At 25.7% G+C, this 20,486-nt stretch overlaps 2 protein-coding genes across 2 annotated transcripts; one reads left to right on the top strand and one right to left on the bottom strand.

The window, feature by feature from the left end:
• Positions 1-602: 602 nt before the first annotated feature.
• LOC114127466 (acetyl-coenzyme A synthetase) lies at positions 603-16,654 on the top strand. Its single transcript, XM_050203972.1, has 11 exons — positions 603-1,128; positions 11,511-11,706; positions 13,035-13,161; positions 13,232-13,371; positions 14,073-14,188; positions 14,564-14,756; positions 14,907-15,040; positions 15,099-15,288; positions 15,359-15,548; positions 15,619-15,864; positions 15,960-16,654. The coding sequence occupies exons 1-11, from the start codon at positions 824-826 to the stop codon at positions 16,157-16,159; spliced, it is 2,037 nt and encodes a 678-aa protein (XP_050059929.1). The 5' UTR covers positions 603-823; the 3' UTR covers positions 16,160-16,654.
• A 230-nt stretch (positions 16,655-16,884) lies between these two features.
• On the bottom strand, positions 16,885-20,274 carry LOC114127469 (trimethylguanosine synthase-like). The gene is made up of 4 exons (XM_027991709.2): positions 19,696-20,274; positions 19,118-19,249; positions 18,708-19,009; positions 16,885-17,333 (listed from the first exon to the last, which is right to left on the bottom strand). The coding sequence occupies exons 1-4, from the start codon at positions 19,889-19,891 to the stop codon at positions 17,202-17,204; spliced, it is 762 nt and encodes a 253-aa protein (XP_027847510.1). The 5' UTR covers positions 19,892-20,274; the 3' UTR covers positions 16,885-17,201.
• Between the last annotated feature and the right edge of the window lie 212 nt (positions 20,275-20,486).

The following is a 20,486-nucleotide window of genomic DNA, read 5'->3' as shown; positions in this document are numbered from 1 at the left end:
ATCTTTAAGTAATTAAGTACCTATGTAGTTTTGTCATATACTTTTATCATATAACAGGAAGTATAAACGTGTTTCTCAAGTATTATTATACATTAATTTAACTTCAAACCTGGAGAACTACATTACTCAAGGTAACAATTATATAATTCCATATTTTAAACACCTATTATCTATAGGTATTTATGTATTAATATATAATGCGAATATTAAAGAACAAGACAAATAGAATTGCTTTTGACTTGATTTCCTGTTCAATAAAATCGTATTAAGTGCGATGTTTGTAGGGCTTGTGCATTATTTAAAGTCTACGTAGGTAATATATGAAGCGTACATACAAAAATGTTTAAAGTCAAAGCAACGAAATGTAAACAATCTTAATTTTGTAATGTATATATTTAAATGACAAAAAAAAACAACGATATAATATAGGTAAACTATCACAATCGAAAATGATAACCAATATAATATTATACTTATTCTAGACGATATTCGCGCGCGCGCGTATTATTTGCAATGTTGGTTCACTGCTTTCGTAGAGGTGGAAGCGGCGGCCTCGGCGGGTGAAATATTGACATGTTTTCCGTACCGTGTACGCGCTGCAGCCTGCAGTCAGTACTCAGTGGCGTGGCGCCTGTCCGCGGAGTAGTGTATTTATCCTGGTCGTCCGTTACCAATAGTTCTAGTTTTCGTAATTTTTATTGATCGTTACCGTCGTGTTTTTTTTCTCAATTTTCATCATTTGCAATCGTAACTGCTATTGTGTTCTTTAGTGTATTTTTTTTGTTTATTCTTCCAATCGAAATTTGTTTAGATACACTGCAAAATGTCGAAAAACGTATATCTTCCGTATCACGCGACATCCGAGAAAGCTCATATCAAGTCTATGGAACAGTATAGGGAAATGCACAATAAATCGTTGGAGTCTACCGAGCAATTTTGGTCGGAAATTGCGGCACAATTTCACTGGGAAACGCCGTACGACATCAACAACTTTTACTCGTATAACTTCAACGTTACGCAAGGGCCCGTGCAAATTAAATGGATGGAAGGCGCTACTACAAACGTGTGTTACAACTTACTGGACAAGAACGTGCGTAACGGGATGGGTGACAAAGTAGCTTTTTACTGGTAAGTTCGGCACCTGCAGATAATAATTACATTTTTGTTTTTTGATTTAATTGATATACACTGTTTAAAAAAATCAAATATTTTTACATCTTTATATAAATTTACTATAAATACCTACAAATAAACATAAAGAAAGGTTTTCTTTACTAGTAATATCGGATCGGTCTTCTAGAAAAATGTCTTATGGTATAGGCGTGGTGTTAACCTAGATTTCGATATGTTGTAACGAAAATATGGACATTTTATATTGATAGGTAAGCGATCCTGTGTCATTGTGCAGTTGCTTATTTCTGTATAAATTAAAACTTAGAGTGTTATTCTTAGGAATTTATTTTGGAATTTTTTAAATTTTTATTTGACAAGCGGCAGCCAATAATGGGAATTCGTAAGTTAGTTACTAGTTGTCTTATTTTTTCAGTGTATAGCAATTGAGAACATTTAAACTGAAAGGTTGAGCTACAGTGTAATCAGGAATTGGTACTTATTTGATTCGTACTTTATATAGATATTTTCCCAATTACAAGGGTTGTTGCATGACTGTTATATTACTTTACGGTAATATTTTCAGACCTGATCAGTGCATATAACCTTAAACAAAATATAATTACAAATATTAACTTATTAATATTATATAGTTATTAAATTAAATAAACAGTATTTAATTGATGGTAGGTATGGGAGTAGTATATAGGCGAATATAACGAATGTCCCGATCCTGGACAACAATGTCTTATATATAATTCAAATGACGTTCAATATTCATAAATATTAATTAGCTATTGAACCAAATATAGTTACCTACTTACTAAGTAGATTAATTTGAATAATGTACTTTACTTTTCTTAGCGTATACACATGTCAGTAATAAAACAAACCTAAACTATTGTAATATCTACCCGGAGTTATAACTCCCTGTTATAGGTCAACTAAGAGGTCTTATATTTGATTCAGATATTGAGTTTGGTACTTAGGTATTTATAAATAGTACACATTTTTTACAATTGTACACACCTATATAGGGTTTATCACGAATAGTTTTCTAATAATGTACCTAATGTTAATTAAACAGTATAAACTGCAGCTAAAATTGTTTGATTAAGTACGACTATACACATATTTCATTATAAAACAATATAATCATTTTAAGTTTAATGCTTCAATAGTTGATTTAAAATTTAAATAATAAAAATACAATTTGTTAACTTATATTATATACATTGTGAAGTCCTTATTAAACTAATATATAGCTATATTATAATATGCTCTCTGATAATTAAATGTCATAATAATTCATTTTAACATAATTCTTCATACAAATGTGTAAAGTAGGTACTTTGTATTTAAAATCTATGGTAAAATAATATTGGTAAAATATTTGGTAATTAGGTATAAAATAAAAATAAATATTTATGTAACCATATAGTTACCTACTTAAAATCAATAAATTAATTAAATAACTTCCTACCAACATATATTAAATTAGCTTTTAATTATTATTGTTTTTGTTGCTAATATAAAATCGAAAGTAGGCCTATACCAAATACTTACTGTACTGTTCAAATAATACAAATTACAAAACCTTACTAGTCAATCATATTATTATTATACTATCCATATATTTTATAATTAACAATTAGAGAACAATTAAGACATCACTAAAACACGGGTACTGTACATAGCTTTGCAACATACTATATTTTTATTTAGGATTTATTACCCATCTACATTTTTTTTTTATTTAAAAACTTAATTTCGACTATTTCATAAATTTAGCTTATGTTTAAATTATTATTAATTGAAATACTACTTAAGTTTAAAATCAATTGAAACTTATAATTTATGCTTAAAATGATAACATTATATTATCTACTCATAGATTTAGAAATTGAAGGTTAACGAGTTAATTGTATTACAGTTTCGTGTTTTTGTATTATTTTACAATAAATTATAAGTTATTACTTATAAGTACTTGTATATAGTTATATACTTAATTTTCATGGTCATTTTTTACTCATAAGTAAATAAGTAGTACTAAAGTTGTTTTAAGTTAAAAAAAAAATAACAAACCTATATTTAAATTTACGTTTATAATATTCAACTTACTTATTATTATATTAAAACAATTGTCTAAACGAGAGTTCTTTTGATTTTATTAATACAATTCAAATATTAAAAACCCGTTAAGTAAGTAATTATTGCTGTAAAATTAGTATCGGATGTACCTCGTCATTGAGTAGATCACTTAATTAATCATTACCTAATTAATGATGGACAAAACGTAAGATTTTTCCACTGTCCAGTAAGGCGCGATTGAGTATACCAATATACCATATTATTAGGTATACATTATGTTATTTTTATGACTTGTTATATTTTGTATTATTATATAATTACCTACTTAAATAAATATTTTTGTGAAATATAGTTCAAAATTGAAAATGGCAACGTTGCGGAGTTTTTTATGTTCAATCGTGTAAGTTTTCTTTTGTATTTCGATTTTCTGGATACGCCGACAAATTTTCTTAACCGTGTTGCAAAAAAAGGTTTTTTATGCTCAATCGTGTCGTAGCCGATATATCAAACCTGAATTCAATAATAAATCATTGTACGTAAACGATGAAAAAACCATTCTGAGCGAAAATAGTCCAACTTTTTTAATATAATCAATTAATTATTTTAATAGTCTTATTACAATTTTAACTGAACATATTTTCGTAACTTTCTTTTAATTTATGACTATTTTTAAAAGTAGTTACTGTGATTATTTTTGTCCCCAAAGTATAAACTAAATCCAATTTGCTATTAGAAATCACCCCTGAAGTTTAAAATCAAAGCATTTTTTTCTGCTAAAAAAGTGTTTTCGGACACAAAAAAAAAATTTAAAAAAATAATAAACATCATTATAAAATCAATACATTTATATCTCATCAAATAAACAATTTAATTCTTAACCTAATATCAAATTTATCTCCACAATATACCTAATTAATCATGATGTTTATACAAGTGTGTAACTATCACTCATCTGACTCAACTGCAAAATATTGTAGAATAATTATATTTTTATGATTTCGTATTTTAACTATCTAAATTTTATAAAGAATGATATATTATTTATAGATATAAGAAAACTAATAAAATATTATTGATTTAAGAGGACGTGCTACTCTATCTTAGGTATACTGGTTTATCAGAATCTATTTTGTTAGTTTAGGTAAATAATATCAAAGTGAATTGACTTATATAATTTAAAAGTAAAACTCTTATCTATGTTGTATAGTCAGCTATTTTGATATTTTAATTTTAAAGCGAGTTTGTTAAACCTAGGTTTCTGGTATAATAATAATTTATACAACCGTGTTTTTATGTAAAATATTAAAATTTAAAAGTGCTTAACAGTTATCACTTATTTTATTATTTTATATATATAAAAAAACCACAGAAAACACAAGCAATAATCTTAGCTTTAAATAGTATATTAGTTAATAAGTAAATTATACACTGAAATATTAATAGGTACCTACTAACAACTCAAAATGGATTCCGCTAAACGATAACTTGCTATATTATACGTTATGACCATCAGCATCACAACTATTTTTCAAAAAAAAAAAAATAAGAATTCCAATTTCCGTAATTTCTGATTATTTGATTTCTTACGTTTATTTTACTTAACCCGTAGGTGAGTAGGTACTTATATAATCAATGTTCGTGTTTCACATATAATTAGCATTAATAGTTTTGACATATTGAGTCTGCGTATTTTATATATTTTTAATTATTCAAACCTTCTTAACCGTTTAATAACCATGAATTAGTTATTTTCTAATACAGAAAAAACTAGTAGGTACACGATATAATATTATGTTTTTAACTTAAATAATTGAATTTATTTCGTATGATAAAGTTTTATATTTATTATAAATTTTAATTTAAGATAATTAATATTAATTTATAAAATATTATTTATTAATTTAATTTAATTAACATGAATTTAATTGGTATAAAAAATGAATTGTTTTTCATTCAAATTTTGTTTTACCGATGTTAAGTAATATTTATAGTACCATAAATCATAATGCATAAGTTTGCTACTATATAAGTATTATATATTTTTTATAATACTATATTATCGATTAGAAATTATATAATCAATGATTAATAGAATGTTTGATACCTAACGAATGTACAATATAATATTACAATTTAAAATAACTATATAGTAGTATAGTCAAACCTATATATTTGATATTGTTATCACCTTAAGTACAAAAAACAGAGAATTTATTCTGCTATATTATAGAATATAGATACTAGTTGTACCTGTATGTAGTATGTTTCGAGTATACCTCGTAGGCCATTGTAATGGATGTGTTAAATTTGATTTAAAATGATTCAATAAACAATCATTGTTAACGAAAAATTGATTCTATATGAATGACAACTGCAGGGGACTAGAGCGTAAATGCGTAATGCATAATCATCTTTTTCAAAAGTTACCTTGTGTTATATTATAACGAGTATATTTTTTTACTCGGTATCAGTAGGTTGAACTAATTTTTGCCAAAAAACATTAAATTTACTAGTCTATTACCAAGAGCGTAGGTATTTAAAATATCTTATGGGGGAGGAGAAAGCGCTAAACAAAAAATTTTAATAAACTTAACCATGTGCCAGTGCGCGAAGAATAAGAGAGGTTAATATTCTCAATAATAAAAATTAAAAAAGTATAAAATACAGGGCTACAATTCATTTGAGCACAATTTTCGAACAATAGAAACCTTTTTTTGGAGAAATTTAATCACGTATATACGTAACCTGCATGCCTCTCTAAATGTCCGAATTGGTCATTAGTCATTACTAATAGTGAAACATTATATACTTAAACAAAATTTTCTTTCACCCTTTATAAGGATTAAGACTTTCTGTCTAATCATAACCTAACCTTTTAGATTGATCAACAATTTGTTCACTATTATTATTTACAATAACATTAAAATTACAAAATTTATTTGTACATCGAAAATTAAAATATTCATTTTGTAACAGTCTGTATTCTCAAAATGTTTTAATTATTATTTAATAAACAAGGTTTTCTCTTCGTGTTAAGTAAATAGAGACCATTTGGAGAGAGAGCTGCAATCGGAAACTTATAACTAAAGTGTTTAAGATATTTATTATAACTTATAAGGTTAATCAATTATCGATGGAAATGTTTAATAAAAATAGAGTAAGAAATATTATAGCAATGAAATTCAAGCCTGTCCCACACTCTCACACGGTTCGTGTACTTGGGCGAGCATGGTAATCGCGATTATTACATTTCTGATAGGAAACCATGATTAAAAATAAAAATTATACTTTAAGTTTATACGGACACCCAACATTGTACCTACAAGCGTGTTTTCTTTGTTCACTATTTTGTACTCAAATGATTAATCGTAAATTTATAAAATATATTATTATGTGCTCAAATAAATCTCAGCCAAAAAACTGTGAAGTTGAGGGAATAAAGACCCTAGGGCCTAGGTAATAAGGTGTATGTAATTTGCGCCAAAAACAACCCCCCAAAAAAATATTTATGTCATTTGCGCCTCATCTAAAAATTTATTTGGTAATTTGCGCCAAATAAAATTAAATAAAAAGGCATTATATAATCTGTGCCATCGTATACCTTCTAAAATAAATTGTAGTCTACGCCATTGTTCACCTTATTAAAATTGTAATTAGCGCCACTGCCGCCACTAATATTATAATTATAAATAAAATGTAGGTACCTATATAAGTAAAACAAACTTCATGTATATTAAATAAGTAAATTTTCGTTTAGTATATACTATTTTTGTAATATAGCATAATTTTTTTTATAAAATACCTAGCCACTTATAATACCAACCTTACTCACCTTTTTTAATACTTATAGCTTAATAACAAAATTAAGCCTTTTCTGTCAATTTTATTTTGTTGATAAATTGAATATAGTTTAAAATGTGGCGCAAAATACCAAAATTAATTTGTATATATGGCGCAAAATACGTGTTATATTTTTATATTTTGGCGAAAATTACATACGTACTCAATTGTACCTATTCGTGGCGTAAATTAGTAATTATAAGTATTAAGTAATCAAATTGGCGCAATATACCATCTCCCAGGTAATATTTTCTTAAGTTTTCTAGAATACATATTCTTAAACGACCATTTGCTAAAAGCCATTTCAAGAAAATATAAATCTTGAATATTCGATTGCCAGTCTTATTACTAGGCTATAACTAGATTTATATATATAATTATTAAGTATAAAAATTAAAAATATAAAATAGTGGGTAGGTACGTTATGTTTATACTAACTACCTACTTTAGTTTCTAATATTTCGTACTTATTCTATTACCATGTGGCCATGTGGATAATACTGTATCGAGATAACGTGTCAGCGTACAATATCGATGACAATTTTAATTGTAAGACGACAAGCGGTTAGTCAAATGGTAGTCATAAATTATTAAGTTTTAAAAGCTATATAATAATTACAAACATAATAAAGGAATTGAAAAGAAGATGTGTTATGTTTATATTACCTACTTTAAATACATACCTATCTTATATTTAATAATAATTATTATATGGACTTTGGACCACGATAACGCATCGACTGTTTTAATTTTATGTTGACTATACACTGTCGCAGTGTCATATAAATATATAATACAATACTATTGCGATCGTCAATATTTGTAAAGTAGTGTACGTGTACCTAAAATATTTTAAAATATTTCAAATTTTAATATGAATACGTGTACATTAAAAGTTATATTGAGAATTGGGATACTTATTTGTAAACTGCGTGATAAACAGAGTACTAGACAGGTGATAAGGATAACATAATATTCTGATCCATCACATGGACTATGGAGGTTTGGATTTATAAAACAATTAGAAATTGACCATTCTGTAAATCAAGAAAAATGCGCTGCTGAAATAAAAACATTTAACTAAACCGAAAAGCTGAAGAACATTCAGAACGTAACCTGCTCAAATCGTACGTGTTTAATTAATAGATATATCTAGAGAAATTTCAATCAATTACCAGAATGAAAAAGTATAAAAAATAAAACAAAAATTATAGTTTAAATATTTTTAAAACTATAGGTATAAAATAAATTTAAAACTTGTTTTAAGTTTATTTCTATGGTTAAGTTTTTTTTTTATTCATCATAATAAAACAACTAAAACCTTAATGAAAAAATCATTATTTTACGTTAAAATATTCAAATTCATCAAAATTGGATCTCTAACGCTTTTTAAAAATATTCGCTATATATTTTCTATAATTTTTAACTTCTTTAAGAATAACTTAAAAAAAACTAAGCCACACCGCCCACACCAATCACCATTTATTACATTTTCAAGATTTTTAACCAAGAAACAAAAATGTTAACAATATAAATTTTAAAAGCTTACATATCTACCCATCTAGTACACGATGAACGTCATTAATGGATAAATTTTTATCTTATCAAACATTTCTAAAAATATTATGTATTTATTATTATCATTAAATGTTTAATAAATAAATATATATTATGTATGTATTCTTTCTCTACCATGTATGCATATTTAGTAGATTACAGGTATAAATTATAAATTGTACATTGTAAATAAAGAAAAATAAATATACTATACTTTAAAAATATTATAAACACCACAAGTCTCATTTTGTAGAATGAGAAACGAAAGTAAACAAATCTTTGAGTTTGTCTAACTGTAGAAACCAATTATTAAAATCTTCATATACTTATTATAGATATAAGTAGATACTACCGTTAGTTCCTATAAACATAATTTTATAATACCTAAAATGTATATAATATGACAAAATCCCAGACTACAATGTTCTATGCTACTTTCATTAATTTAATTTTCTATTTACACCTTCGCTTGATTTTACATAATGAACTTAATCTCAACAATATCTGCGAGCTTCAAGTCGTATCTATATATAATGATATACCTACCTATACTATATAATATACAGTTTGTATTCTTATTAAATCTCATCCAAACTACTACAATGTTAAAATGTAATAAAATATACCTATAATTATTTATTATAAACTAAAACAGGTACTATGCTAGTAACTAATTATTATATTTCTATAATCCACATTTGCATACAAATTACAAATAGTATAATCATATAGTAGGTAATAAATATAGTCAATATTGAACATAAGTAAGTTGCATAAAGTTCATTTTCTCTATTTCCTTAATATTTCATAAATTAGTGTTTTAAACAATCATAACGTTTATAATTGTCTTAATTACCTATGGGTTATTCATCTTATGTAATATGTTTTTAATCATGAAATAAGTAGGTACCTATATCGTAAGATGTAAGAATACTTAATCTGCATTCAATCGAATCTTTATTTATATGCAAATTATATAATATTTTTTTTTCTTTATCAGAGCTTTTTTTATTTATATTTTATAATGAAAATATTAGCAAAATTGTATTAAATTTAACAAAAAAAATAACACTTTTCCTTCATTCCTTCATTGCAGGGTATTTTCATTCAAGCCAACGATAAGTTCATTAATAATACTTATAATTAAAAACATAATACAATTTACATTTATAACATGAATGTTTTCATCTCGTACTATACATTTGATAGTTTCGTTCGATGAACATATACTATTTTACATTCGAGAGGTGAAGGTTATAAGGTCAACGTTTTTGTTAAATATAGCACTCAAATTTTAAAAACAGATCTTTTGACTTTCTTATATAATTTAAAATTTATTTTATTTATATTTATAATAAATTATTTAATATAACTGTGTTAATGATAAATGATAATTAATAAATTTAAACTATTTTCTCGTATTCGTATTAATATTGATAGTATAGTATTTATTTTTATTCCAGTTCAGAAAATATTGAAAAGTATAACACATACCTTACATATTAAAATTGATTTAAATAATATTAACCATATTATTTATAGTTTATTACCCAACTATTTTTATTTTTTAGTAGGTATCTATCCAATTAAAATGTAAAATTCGATCTATTTTTATAACAACAAATTGTCAATGTAGTCGATCTTATACGTTTGAATCAAATTACTACTACATTAATGGTAGTTGAACATAGTTGGTATCTACAATCTATCTATTATTTACTAAATCATGATATTTTTCAATAGTTATATTGCTTATTATTTAATAATAAAATATTTTTAAGAAATCTATCATCAGATTACAAAAAATGCCTATATCAAAATTATACCAATTTAAAATATTATTTATTGGTTACTTATAATTTTTAATTTAGTTTAAATATAAATAAAAATTTAAAATAAATTATTGTATGTATCTAAAACAATAACATGTACGTATAACAACTGATTGAAAATTTTAATAATTTTATTAAATTGCAGTCAATACCAAAATATACAAAATAACCAATAAGTACAATTAATAATATATATATATATATTATATATACACCTAAATTAAATCCAGACTGAATAGTACATCATTATAATCGTTTTATTGAATAGGTACATACCTATAAGTTATAGGTAAATTATAATACTACTATATGGTGAATTCATATTTCATAATATAATAAAAATGTATAATACATAATTAATTATAATATTATAATATCAAGGTGTTTTAGATTTAATTAACTGATTTCAGCTTATTTGTAACTTATAAAATTATAGTAATATATAATAAAGTGTAAGGGTAACTTATATTTTAACCAAACTAATTATTTATTGTGGTAAATAAAAAGTGTACATCTCTAAAGTAATTTTATTTTCCTAACCCGTTATATTAATGCACCCTATAAAATTATGTACCGTATCAATTGAACTGGCGCAGGCCCAATATAACCTGTCGCATGTCGGGCTTGTTAAATATTGTGACTGTCTGTCTATTATTATATTGTAGAATTCGACTATTCGAGTATTCGACATAAATGATTAATTATTGGCAAGTACCTAAACTATATAAAAAAAATTTGAATTTTGGAAAATAATTGACATTATTTTTAACATCATGAACTTAAGTATTTGCTAAACAATTTAATATTTGCTATTCAATTTAACACAGCTTCAAAAACTTATTTTAATTTCCATTATGAAAGTGAGTTGTAAATATTTAATATTTACAATGGAAATTTAATACATAATCACGTTTCTATCTAGGTATTAATTATTATGTAATTTCATATTTTGATGAATTAGGTACTCTGTCGATATTTAAGAATAAAATCATTATATTTTATGTAATTAGTTTAGATAATTAATATTTATTAATTAATCAATAATATTATTAATTCATAAAATTTGTTTTATTGATTTAGGGAAGGCAATGATCCGGAAGACTATAGCAAAATCACGTACAAAAAGCTTTTAGAAGAAGTATGTCGGTTTTCAAACGTATTGAAATCCAAAGGTGTAGTTAAAGGTGACCGTGTTGCAATTTATATGCCAATGGTTTTTGAGATCGTGATTGCTATGTTATCGTGTGCAAGAATCGGAGCAGTTCACTCTATTGTAGTAAGCTTTAAACGATTTTATAGGTTATGATTGGCCGACTGGGATATTAATATACATAATACTTTTAATAAGATAATACATTACAGACTAATAATTTATATTTAAAGATATGTTAGCATATTAATTGGGTAGTTTGTATACAGCCATAAAGGTAAATTAAAATATAACATACAATATAAGCAAGTTGCAAAATCAATTGATAAACATTAAGTTGGATTATGATAAGTAAGAATGTTAGATCCTATCCTTAGCTGAAAAGAATAGGTACCTAAGTATATAATATAACCATATACGACGATCGACAGCTATAATAGACATTCACATTATATATCAGTCAGAACCACTCTATAGGTACCTAGTTGTATACAGACTACCAAATATACCAACCTGCTATGAATCAATTCGATAATATTGATTAGTCGTTGATAAGTCACTCGTTATTTACATGCAAATATCTTCATAATATATTGCTAGGTAGGTATAGTAAATAGTCGGATGGATTCTAAGTCAAAACATCCAAACCAAAATACTTCATATTCAATAGATACCTATTTTGATGTTTGTCGTTTGATATAATCATATTTAAATATTACCATATTTAGTAGGCATACCTACATAGTTAGTCAGAAATCAGCTGTTGAAAACCTATAATAGAACATAGGTTAGGTTAAAAAAGGTATTTTATTGTATTTAAATAGTAACAGAAGGATAATATAGCTATGTTAATTTCGCCCATGAGTAGGTACGGATATCAAAGTGTTCCAAGTGTGAATTTCTGAAGTATAGACTAATTAGTGTATATATTATATATATGGGCACCGCGAGCGGGGGTGCAAGGGGGTGCACTTGCACCTCCCTGGCTTTTCAAAAAAAATAAAAAAATTGAATGGTATTATATAATGTATATTAGAATTAGAAATCACCGTATACTATGCATAAATGCACCCCCCTGATAAAATTCCTGGCAGCGCCTATGATTATATTTATATATATATATATATATATATATATATATATATGAATATGAGTATCTCTAATAAACTTACATTCAAGTGTAAGTACCTATATAATATATATTATTTCAAAAGTCAAATTTAAAAGGCTTACTAGGTATTTAGATAGTTCAAAGATTTTCAATGATATTTTTTTTTAAACAATACCTACCTACTCAATATAAATAATTGTAATACTAGTATTAATTTTATATTACCTTGTATTATTTTAATTAGCTCTCATACTAGTCTATAAACTATAGTAATTAATAAATAATAATAACTCAATTAAGTTGAATAACTCATAAGTCATAAGCTTATATTTTTGAGTATTAGTTCGCAGGATTTTCATCTGATTCGCTAGCAGAACGTATGGCTGACTGTAAGTGCAAGGTCCTTGTGACTGCTGATAGCGTATACAGAGGAGACAAGTTGTTAAACATTAAAAGCCTTTGCGATATTGGTAATAAATTAAGATACATGTATATTAATTAAATTAAATTTTAAATAAATATATTTTTTTCACATTCTAGCAATGGACAAAGCCAAAAGTTTTGGCCACGAAGTTTCAACGTGTATTGTAGTTCGTCACTTACCACGTCTTCACAGATCCATAAATACATCTAATGGTACAAATGGATCGAACTCCGACATAATAGATTTACACTCTGATGTAGGTATCTAGGTATATGCAATAATAATTATTCTATTAAATAATAATCTGACGTCTCGCGACCATAGCGCAATTTAGAAGTACCTAATGTAGTGTTTAATTTCTTCTTACTATTGTTTTGTTTAAAACAATAATTTATTTCATTATTATTGATTTAATAATTACATTTGTTTGACCCCTGTTTCATGTATACCTATAATTTCTAGAGCCTCACACGGACTTGACCTACCTTACCCGCACAGTCAGGTTTTTATGGTTAAAAACTTAAACCATAAGTTCGAACACTGTTCGGGTTGCTGGGCTTAATTAAAAATAATAATACTATGATCGGATCAAAATCAGGCTTCTAATAAAATAATTCGGATGGTATACCAAATTATTATATATTTATTTTGGATCGGGTTAGTGTTAGTCACAAGATATTTGGTATAATATACGTAGTTAATTTGTGGGATTTTCTAGCCGACTGCATTTTCGATTAGGGTTGGGTCAAATTTAAGTATTTATATATTTTTTGTGGTTTCATATGACTAATTTTCATATTCTCGTATCGGATTTTATTGAGTCTGTGTAACTTAGAATTTCCGTAGGGTTAGTTATAGCAGCGGTTTAGTAACTACGTTCTACACCTCAAATTGCATCATTGTGATTATCGAAAAATGATGTAGAAAACCAGTACCTAATATGGATCTTGTATTTAGGTACCTTGGACTGATGGACGAGATTATTGGTGGCATGATGAGATGGATGATGTAGAACCCTCTTGTTATCCAGTTTGGGTATCTGCAGAAGATCCACTATTTATGTTATATACAAGGTTAGTATAGATATATATAAGACATAAGTACATAATTTCCAAAAGTTTTTAATAGTTTTGAGCAAGATAGTGCTTATGTTTTCATTAATGAGACAATAATCGAATAGAATAATTAAAAAACTACTGGTGGTTATATTTTCTTAATCCAGAAGCTTTGAATTATTTCAATGTCAATAATCGATCTCAATTAATTTTATATTAGGTATTTAGGCATCTAGCTAGTTATATTAAACTAATAAGTTATAGAACTAGTTATTTTATGACCAAATTCGTATTAAACACAACAGTAAACACATGAATAAATAAATAAATATACTTAAATGATGTACCTAGTAATTTTTTTCTAAATTTTAAATATATTATTATTATTTTAAGTGGTTCGACGGGAAAACCAAAAGGAGTGCTTCATACAACTGGTGGTTACTTATTATATGCAGCTACCACGTTCAAGTATGTTTTTGATTACCATCCAGGGGATATTTATTGGTGCACTGCTGATATTGGTTGGATCACTGGCCATTCTTATGTTGTTTATGGACCCTTAGCAAATGGGGCAACTTCAGTTATAGTAAGAGCTTTTTTCTCATTATTAAGTGCATCAAGAGTTTGATTATTAGAAAAAATAATAATATTATTTTGCTTAGAAAATTAAAAATGTATTTTAAAACACAAAACAAATAAAATATAATTAAACAACGTATATTTTTTTAAACTTTAGTTTGAAGGAACACCATTTTATCCAGATAATGGTAGGTACTGGTCAATTATCGAAAAATACAAAGTTACACAGTTTTACACTGCACCGACAGCTATTCGTGCACTAATGAAGTTTGGAGAAGAACCAGTAAAAAAGTATGAACTTAATTTGATAACTTTATTGCTTTAAATATTAATTTAATTTTGTTTTTAGACATAATCTTGATTCACTTAAAGTATTAGGTTCAGTAGGTGAACCAATAAATCCGGAAGCTTGGTTGTGGTATTACCAAAATATCGGTAAAGAAAGGTGTTCCATAGCAGATACATTTTGGCAAACTGAAACTGGAGGGCATGTTATAACTCCACTCCCAGGTTGTACACCAATGAAACCCGGATCGGCAGTAAGTGTTTAACTATACAACTAACCAGATCATTCCAAACAACTACCAAGTAACTCATTGGTGTTTATAGTCATTTCCATTCTTTGGGGTTAAACCAATCCTATTGGATGAAAGTGGTAAAGAAATTGAAGGAGTTGGCGAAGGATATTTAGTGTTTAATAAGCCTTGGCCTGGTATGATGCGCACATTATTTGGAAATCATGAAAGGTTCCAATCAGTTTATTTCAGCAAATTTCCAGGATACTATTGCACAGGAGATGGTAAATTCAAATTAATGTTTAAACTACAAAGTTTATAATTTATTAGAGAATAATTGACATTTCATAATAGGTGCAAGAAGGGATGAAGATGGATATTTTTGGGTGACTGGTAGAGTAGACGATATGTTAAACGTATCTGGACACTTAATGAGCACTGCTGAAGTAGAATCTGTACTCACTGAACACCCAGATGTGTCCGAAGCTGCAGTTGTATCCAGACCACATCCAGTAAAAGGAGAGTGTCTTTATTGTTTTGTTACTCCTAACCATGGCGTGGCTTTTACACCAAAACTTTCATCTGAGTTAGTTAAAAAAGGTAAATTTGAAATAGTTAATTTGAATTTAAACTTAATTAAAACCACCTAGTTAATATTTATTAGTTAGCTACACAAATAAAATACTCTGCTTTAGTGAGGGAATCAATTGGGCCTTTTGCTATGCCGGATGTTATTCAACATGCACCAGGTCTTCCAAAAACTCGGTCTGGAAAAATAATGAGAAGAGTTTTACGAAAAGTAGCAGTCAATGACAGAGAAGTGGGGGACATATCAACACTAGCTGACGAACACATAGTTGAAGAACTGTTTAAAAACAGACCAGAAAAAGCATAAAAAGTTACCAAAAAATAATTGTTTTATAATAATAATATTGTTTGGTGCAAACATGACCGACATATCAAATTGTGAATTTTTTGTCTAAGTCCTGAGTAGTATGTAATCAAATAAATTGTCTTAAACAATTAATTTAGGGTGACATATAGATGCTCGTGATTTATTATAATGAATATTATTTACTTATTCTAATAAAGTGATGCTCACTACCATAACTAATTGAGCTCATCTTTATTATAAGTGAATTATATTCAATACTCATTAGTTGACAGTTGCTTATAAAGTTATAAGTTTGACAACTAGTGTTGTCAGTTGTTAAGTTTATTATTATGTTTAAACTAGTTATACAAAACTTATTATGATGATAAAAATCTGCTTTCTTAATTTTTTAATAAGAGCAATTGTATCAACATAATATAAATGTACCTAAACAATTACAGTTGTAGTATTATAAGTGTTACTGTTATAATATAATTATTGCATGGACGATTAAAATGTAAGAATCGTTACCTAACTTATATTAACTATATTTACTAAGTACCTAATCCTCTCCAGCAATGATATTTACAATATGAAATTAAAAATAAATACTTATCTATTTATAGAATGTCAAATGTATACTTATATATTACATATATATTACTCTGTAAGCTATAATAATATTATATTATACTATGTTTATGTACAAATTTTTCCATTGAGAAATCAAAATGCAACAAATGATATCAAACTAAAGCACAAACCATTTATTTTTATTTTGTGACGCTATTTGTATTGTTAATTAAAATATGCTTACAGGAATGAATGTCATAAAACTAAAATTTAAGAGTATCACATACACTTACGCAACACATACATATCATTTTAAAAGTTATTTTATAACAGTATAAATTGTTAATTATATTTAATCTATATTGTATTGTAATTTATAACCATTATTCTTATATTATTTGAATAAATAAAGAAAAAATTATTGATACAAAAATTGGTATAAAATCTTAATTTATTCATGAATTAAATATTGAGAATATTGAGCTATTATTTATTCATTTGAAATACTAATACTATCAGTTTTAATTAAATCTCCATAGTACAATGTTTTTGAGTTCAGTATGTTGTTCAAGTAATTACTTTCTATTTCGGCTAAATTGCCTTGGCCAGCTAAAGAAATACACTAAACAATAAAATAGTTTTAATTAATACACTTGTTAGGTAATACAAATATTGACATAATATATACATAATATTATAATTATTACATAATCCAAAAATTATCAGAAATAAATTGAAACAAAAAAAATTGCTCTTATGTAAAGTGTATCTATCTCACTAAAATAGACAAACAAAAAATGTATGGACACAAATAAATAAATGAATTTATTAATTTAATAAATAAATTATAAATAGATTTTAAAAAGTTATCACTTTAACAGGTTATAACATTTACATATTTGAACCAGGAACTAAAAACCAAAAAGAAGTGTATCTAGAACCGAAAGGTGTTTAACATGTTGGAAATCCAGAGTTGAATTTAAATATTTTCAATTAACAAAAACAAAATCAAAACCCATATTTTAAAATTAAAAATATTATGTTTTACAATGGTAATTTATTAATTTTGTTTTTACCTACACAATTATTTTTCAAGTGTATAGAGTTATTTTATAATCTATTATTATTATTTTTTTAATAAATTATATTTTGTGAAATCCTAAAATTTAAATTACTACAATAATTTTGTTAATTCAGACTTGATGAAAAGACCACTATATATTTATATTTTATTTTTATAATATGTATAATGCAAATTATTATTTTTTGTGTATCTAAAACTATAAATTAAACAAATACTACATCCTAACCTAAATAATACTCTAACCTACCCTTCACTTAAGTATTTCAAGAACCTAAAATAAAACTTTAATGAAATAATTTAATACTAGAACCAAAAAAAAACAAAGATACCAGCCTCTGATTTAAATGCTATTTAGTTTTTTAAAAATATTATTAAGACTTTGTAATTATAAAAATTTCTATATTCCTTTAATTTTTAGTAGACCAAGCTAGAATTATTTTTTATACAAATAAATTTAAAATGCATATTTAAGAATTTTGGAAAAAAATTGTTTACTTCTTAATTTTTATATAAATTTTTTTTTTCATAATTTATATTTTATTAAAACAATTTACTTTTATTCTCAATGTAATATATGCTCAACTATTTTTTATTTTTAAAGGTTATGTGAGTAAACAATAAATCAAATTTATATAAGTGAAAGTATTTTATATAAAATTATAGGTATTTAGGTAAAACAATTTCTTAAATTATAAACTAATTATTTTGATATTTTATAAAATAGGTACCATTTTAATTTTTGATTTATTTTCAAACCAACTAAATATAACTATATTAATCATAACTTAACTACCAGTTATTCTATTATTTTAGGATAATTATGTAATTATGTATTTGTATTGAGATTTAAATATTAGTAGTAGCTTATATCATAGGTTAAATATATTAATTTACAGTTCAAATTAAACATACTTGATTGTCTTCAATATTCCTTGGGAGAAAGAATGCAATATTTGTAGTTATCTGACGAGTTAATTCATAAAGGTATTTACCACCTCCGTAACTTTGCATTATATCGTCAATATTAAATTTTTTTTTTTTGGAATATGAGGGGCCGCCCCATGGTGGTGATAAAAATACAACATCCGCTTTTAAAGTAGGAACCAAAGCATAATAATCTCCAATAATAAATTCTATGCGATCTGATACACCATAAACTTCAGCATTATTTCGTGCAAGCTCTATTTTCTTTGGATCAATATCTATTGCAATAACTGAACAATTTCAATCATTTTAATTGAATTTTCATAAAATCTTTAAATTCCAAAATTATAACTATAAATGGATGAATTCGTTTAAAAAAATTAATTAAATCTACCTACCTTTTTTACAAGTTAATGCAAATTGAATGGTATTGCCACCAGCACCACAAAATCCATCAATTATCAGATCACATGTACACCGTTTAGCAATCATGCGACTTATTACTTCCGGTGTCACTGAATACCAACTTTCTAAAAAATAATAATATAGCCTTGTGTGTAGCACAACATACAAATAAAACAAAAATTAGCATAATATGAAAAGTAAAATTACTCAATGATGCAATAGTATAATAAATTATTAATTAATGTATTGGTAAATTATAACTAAATAATAATTATAATTTTATATTATTGTTAATATTATATCATGAGTAAATGTAAAAATTGAATTTTTATTTTTTCTACAATTATTGTAGCTATAGACAATATGGGAAATCATTTAAACACTAAATTAATTATTATATTCTTACTTCATGGTTAAAATACTTAGAACTTTTAAAATATTTATTATCATATTACAAAGTTGTATTTTATTCAAGATTTTCTTGTAAGTATTCCTTACTCAATAAAGGACATTCACAACATTATGACAAAAATAAAATTAGTATAATAATGAATTGTAATCTTTTGCTTACCCTTGTCTAATTTAATTCCTTGGTCAAATTTTTTAAATAACCTATACCTAGAATGCCAATATTTCAGCAATGAAGGGTCTTTTTGTATTTCGTTGGGTAATGTTTTTAAAATTTTTGGATCCAATTCTTTACGCTTATATTTTTTGAATTCTCTTCTTCGTTTATGTTTATTTTTAAGAATTCCATCACTACCCATAATTAAGAGAAAATAATTCAAATGAATCACATAAATTAAACCTTGTAATTTGGATTTTAGATTTAGAAGTTTGGAATAGATTAAAATATTACTTATACGTTTGTTTTGTACGTTTGTTACTTTGTTCTTAACTTAATACTTTTACTTTCAGCGCTTTCGGTTTAATCTTTAATCTAAACTGTGATGATATCATTAGCACGAACTACTACATGTAGTAGTTCGTGATCATTAGTTATATAATAAAATAAATATTTATTATATAATCAATGATAATACATGTCTTATTGATAATAATAGATAATAACCATGAACTAAAATATATCTTAGTATCTTAATTTATCCAAAAGACCGACCATAATATATTATTCAAATCTGAACCTACCGTCACGGCGTCACAGGAACTACTGAAAAGTGCTGATACATTGGAATTTATATTTATCGTTAATATATCGATTCTCAACGAATAATTGTCATGAAGCCTGGAATAGTTGCCGATGAAATGTTCCCTGAAGGGACCAGTGCCATAATGGATATGGATGATGAGGTAATTTAAATAAATGATATTATATTTATCATTAAATTAATAAATGTATTG

The sequence above is a fragment of the Aphis gossypii genome, chromosome 1, assembly GCF_020184175.1.
Source record: "Aphis gossypii isolate Hap1 chromosome 1, ASM2018417v2, whole genome shotgun sequence".
In the NCBI taxonomy this organism is placed as follows: domain Eukaryota; kingdom Metazoa; phylum Arthropoda; class Insecta; order Hemiptera; family Aphididae; genus Aphis; species Aphis gossypii.
The sequence above is the reverse complement of the archived record's forward strand: the minus strand, read 5'-3'. Positions and strand labels throughout refer to the sequence as shown.

Excerpts from the sequence above, each read along its gene's own strand:
- LOC114127469 (XM_027991709.2), bottom strand. The coding sequence starts at position 19,891 with ATGGGTAGTGATGGAATTCTTAAAAATAAACATAAACGAAGAAGAGAA. Across the intron at positions 19,010-19,117 it reads TGCATTAACTTGTAAAAAAG|TTATTGCAATAGATATTGAT; the intron begins GTAGGTAGATTT and ends GAAATTGTTCAG. Across the intron at positions 17,334-18,707 it reads GGAATATTGAAGACAATCAA|TGTATTTCTTTAGCTGGCCA; the intron begins GTATGTTTAATT and ends TTTATTGTTTAG.
- LOC114127466 (XM_050203972.1), top strand. The coding sequence starts at position 824 with ATGTCGAAAAACGTATATCTTCCGTATCACGCGACATCCGAGAAAGCT. Across the intron at positions 15,289-15,358 it reads CAATGAAACCCGGATCGGCA|TCATTTCCATTCTTTGGGGT; the intron begins GTAAGTGTTTAA and ends TGGTGTTTATAG. Across the intron at positions 15,865-15,959 it reads ATCTGAGTTAGTTAAAAAAG|TGAGGGAATCAATTGGGCCT; the intron begins GTAAATTTGAAA and ends ACTCTGCTTTAG.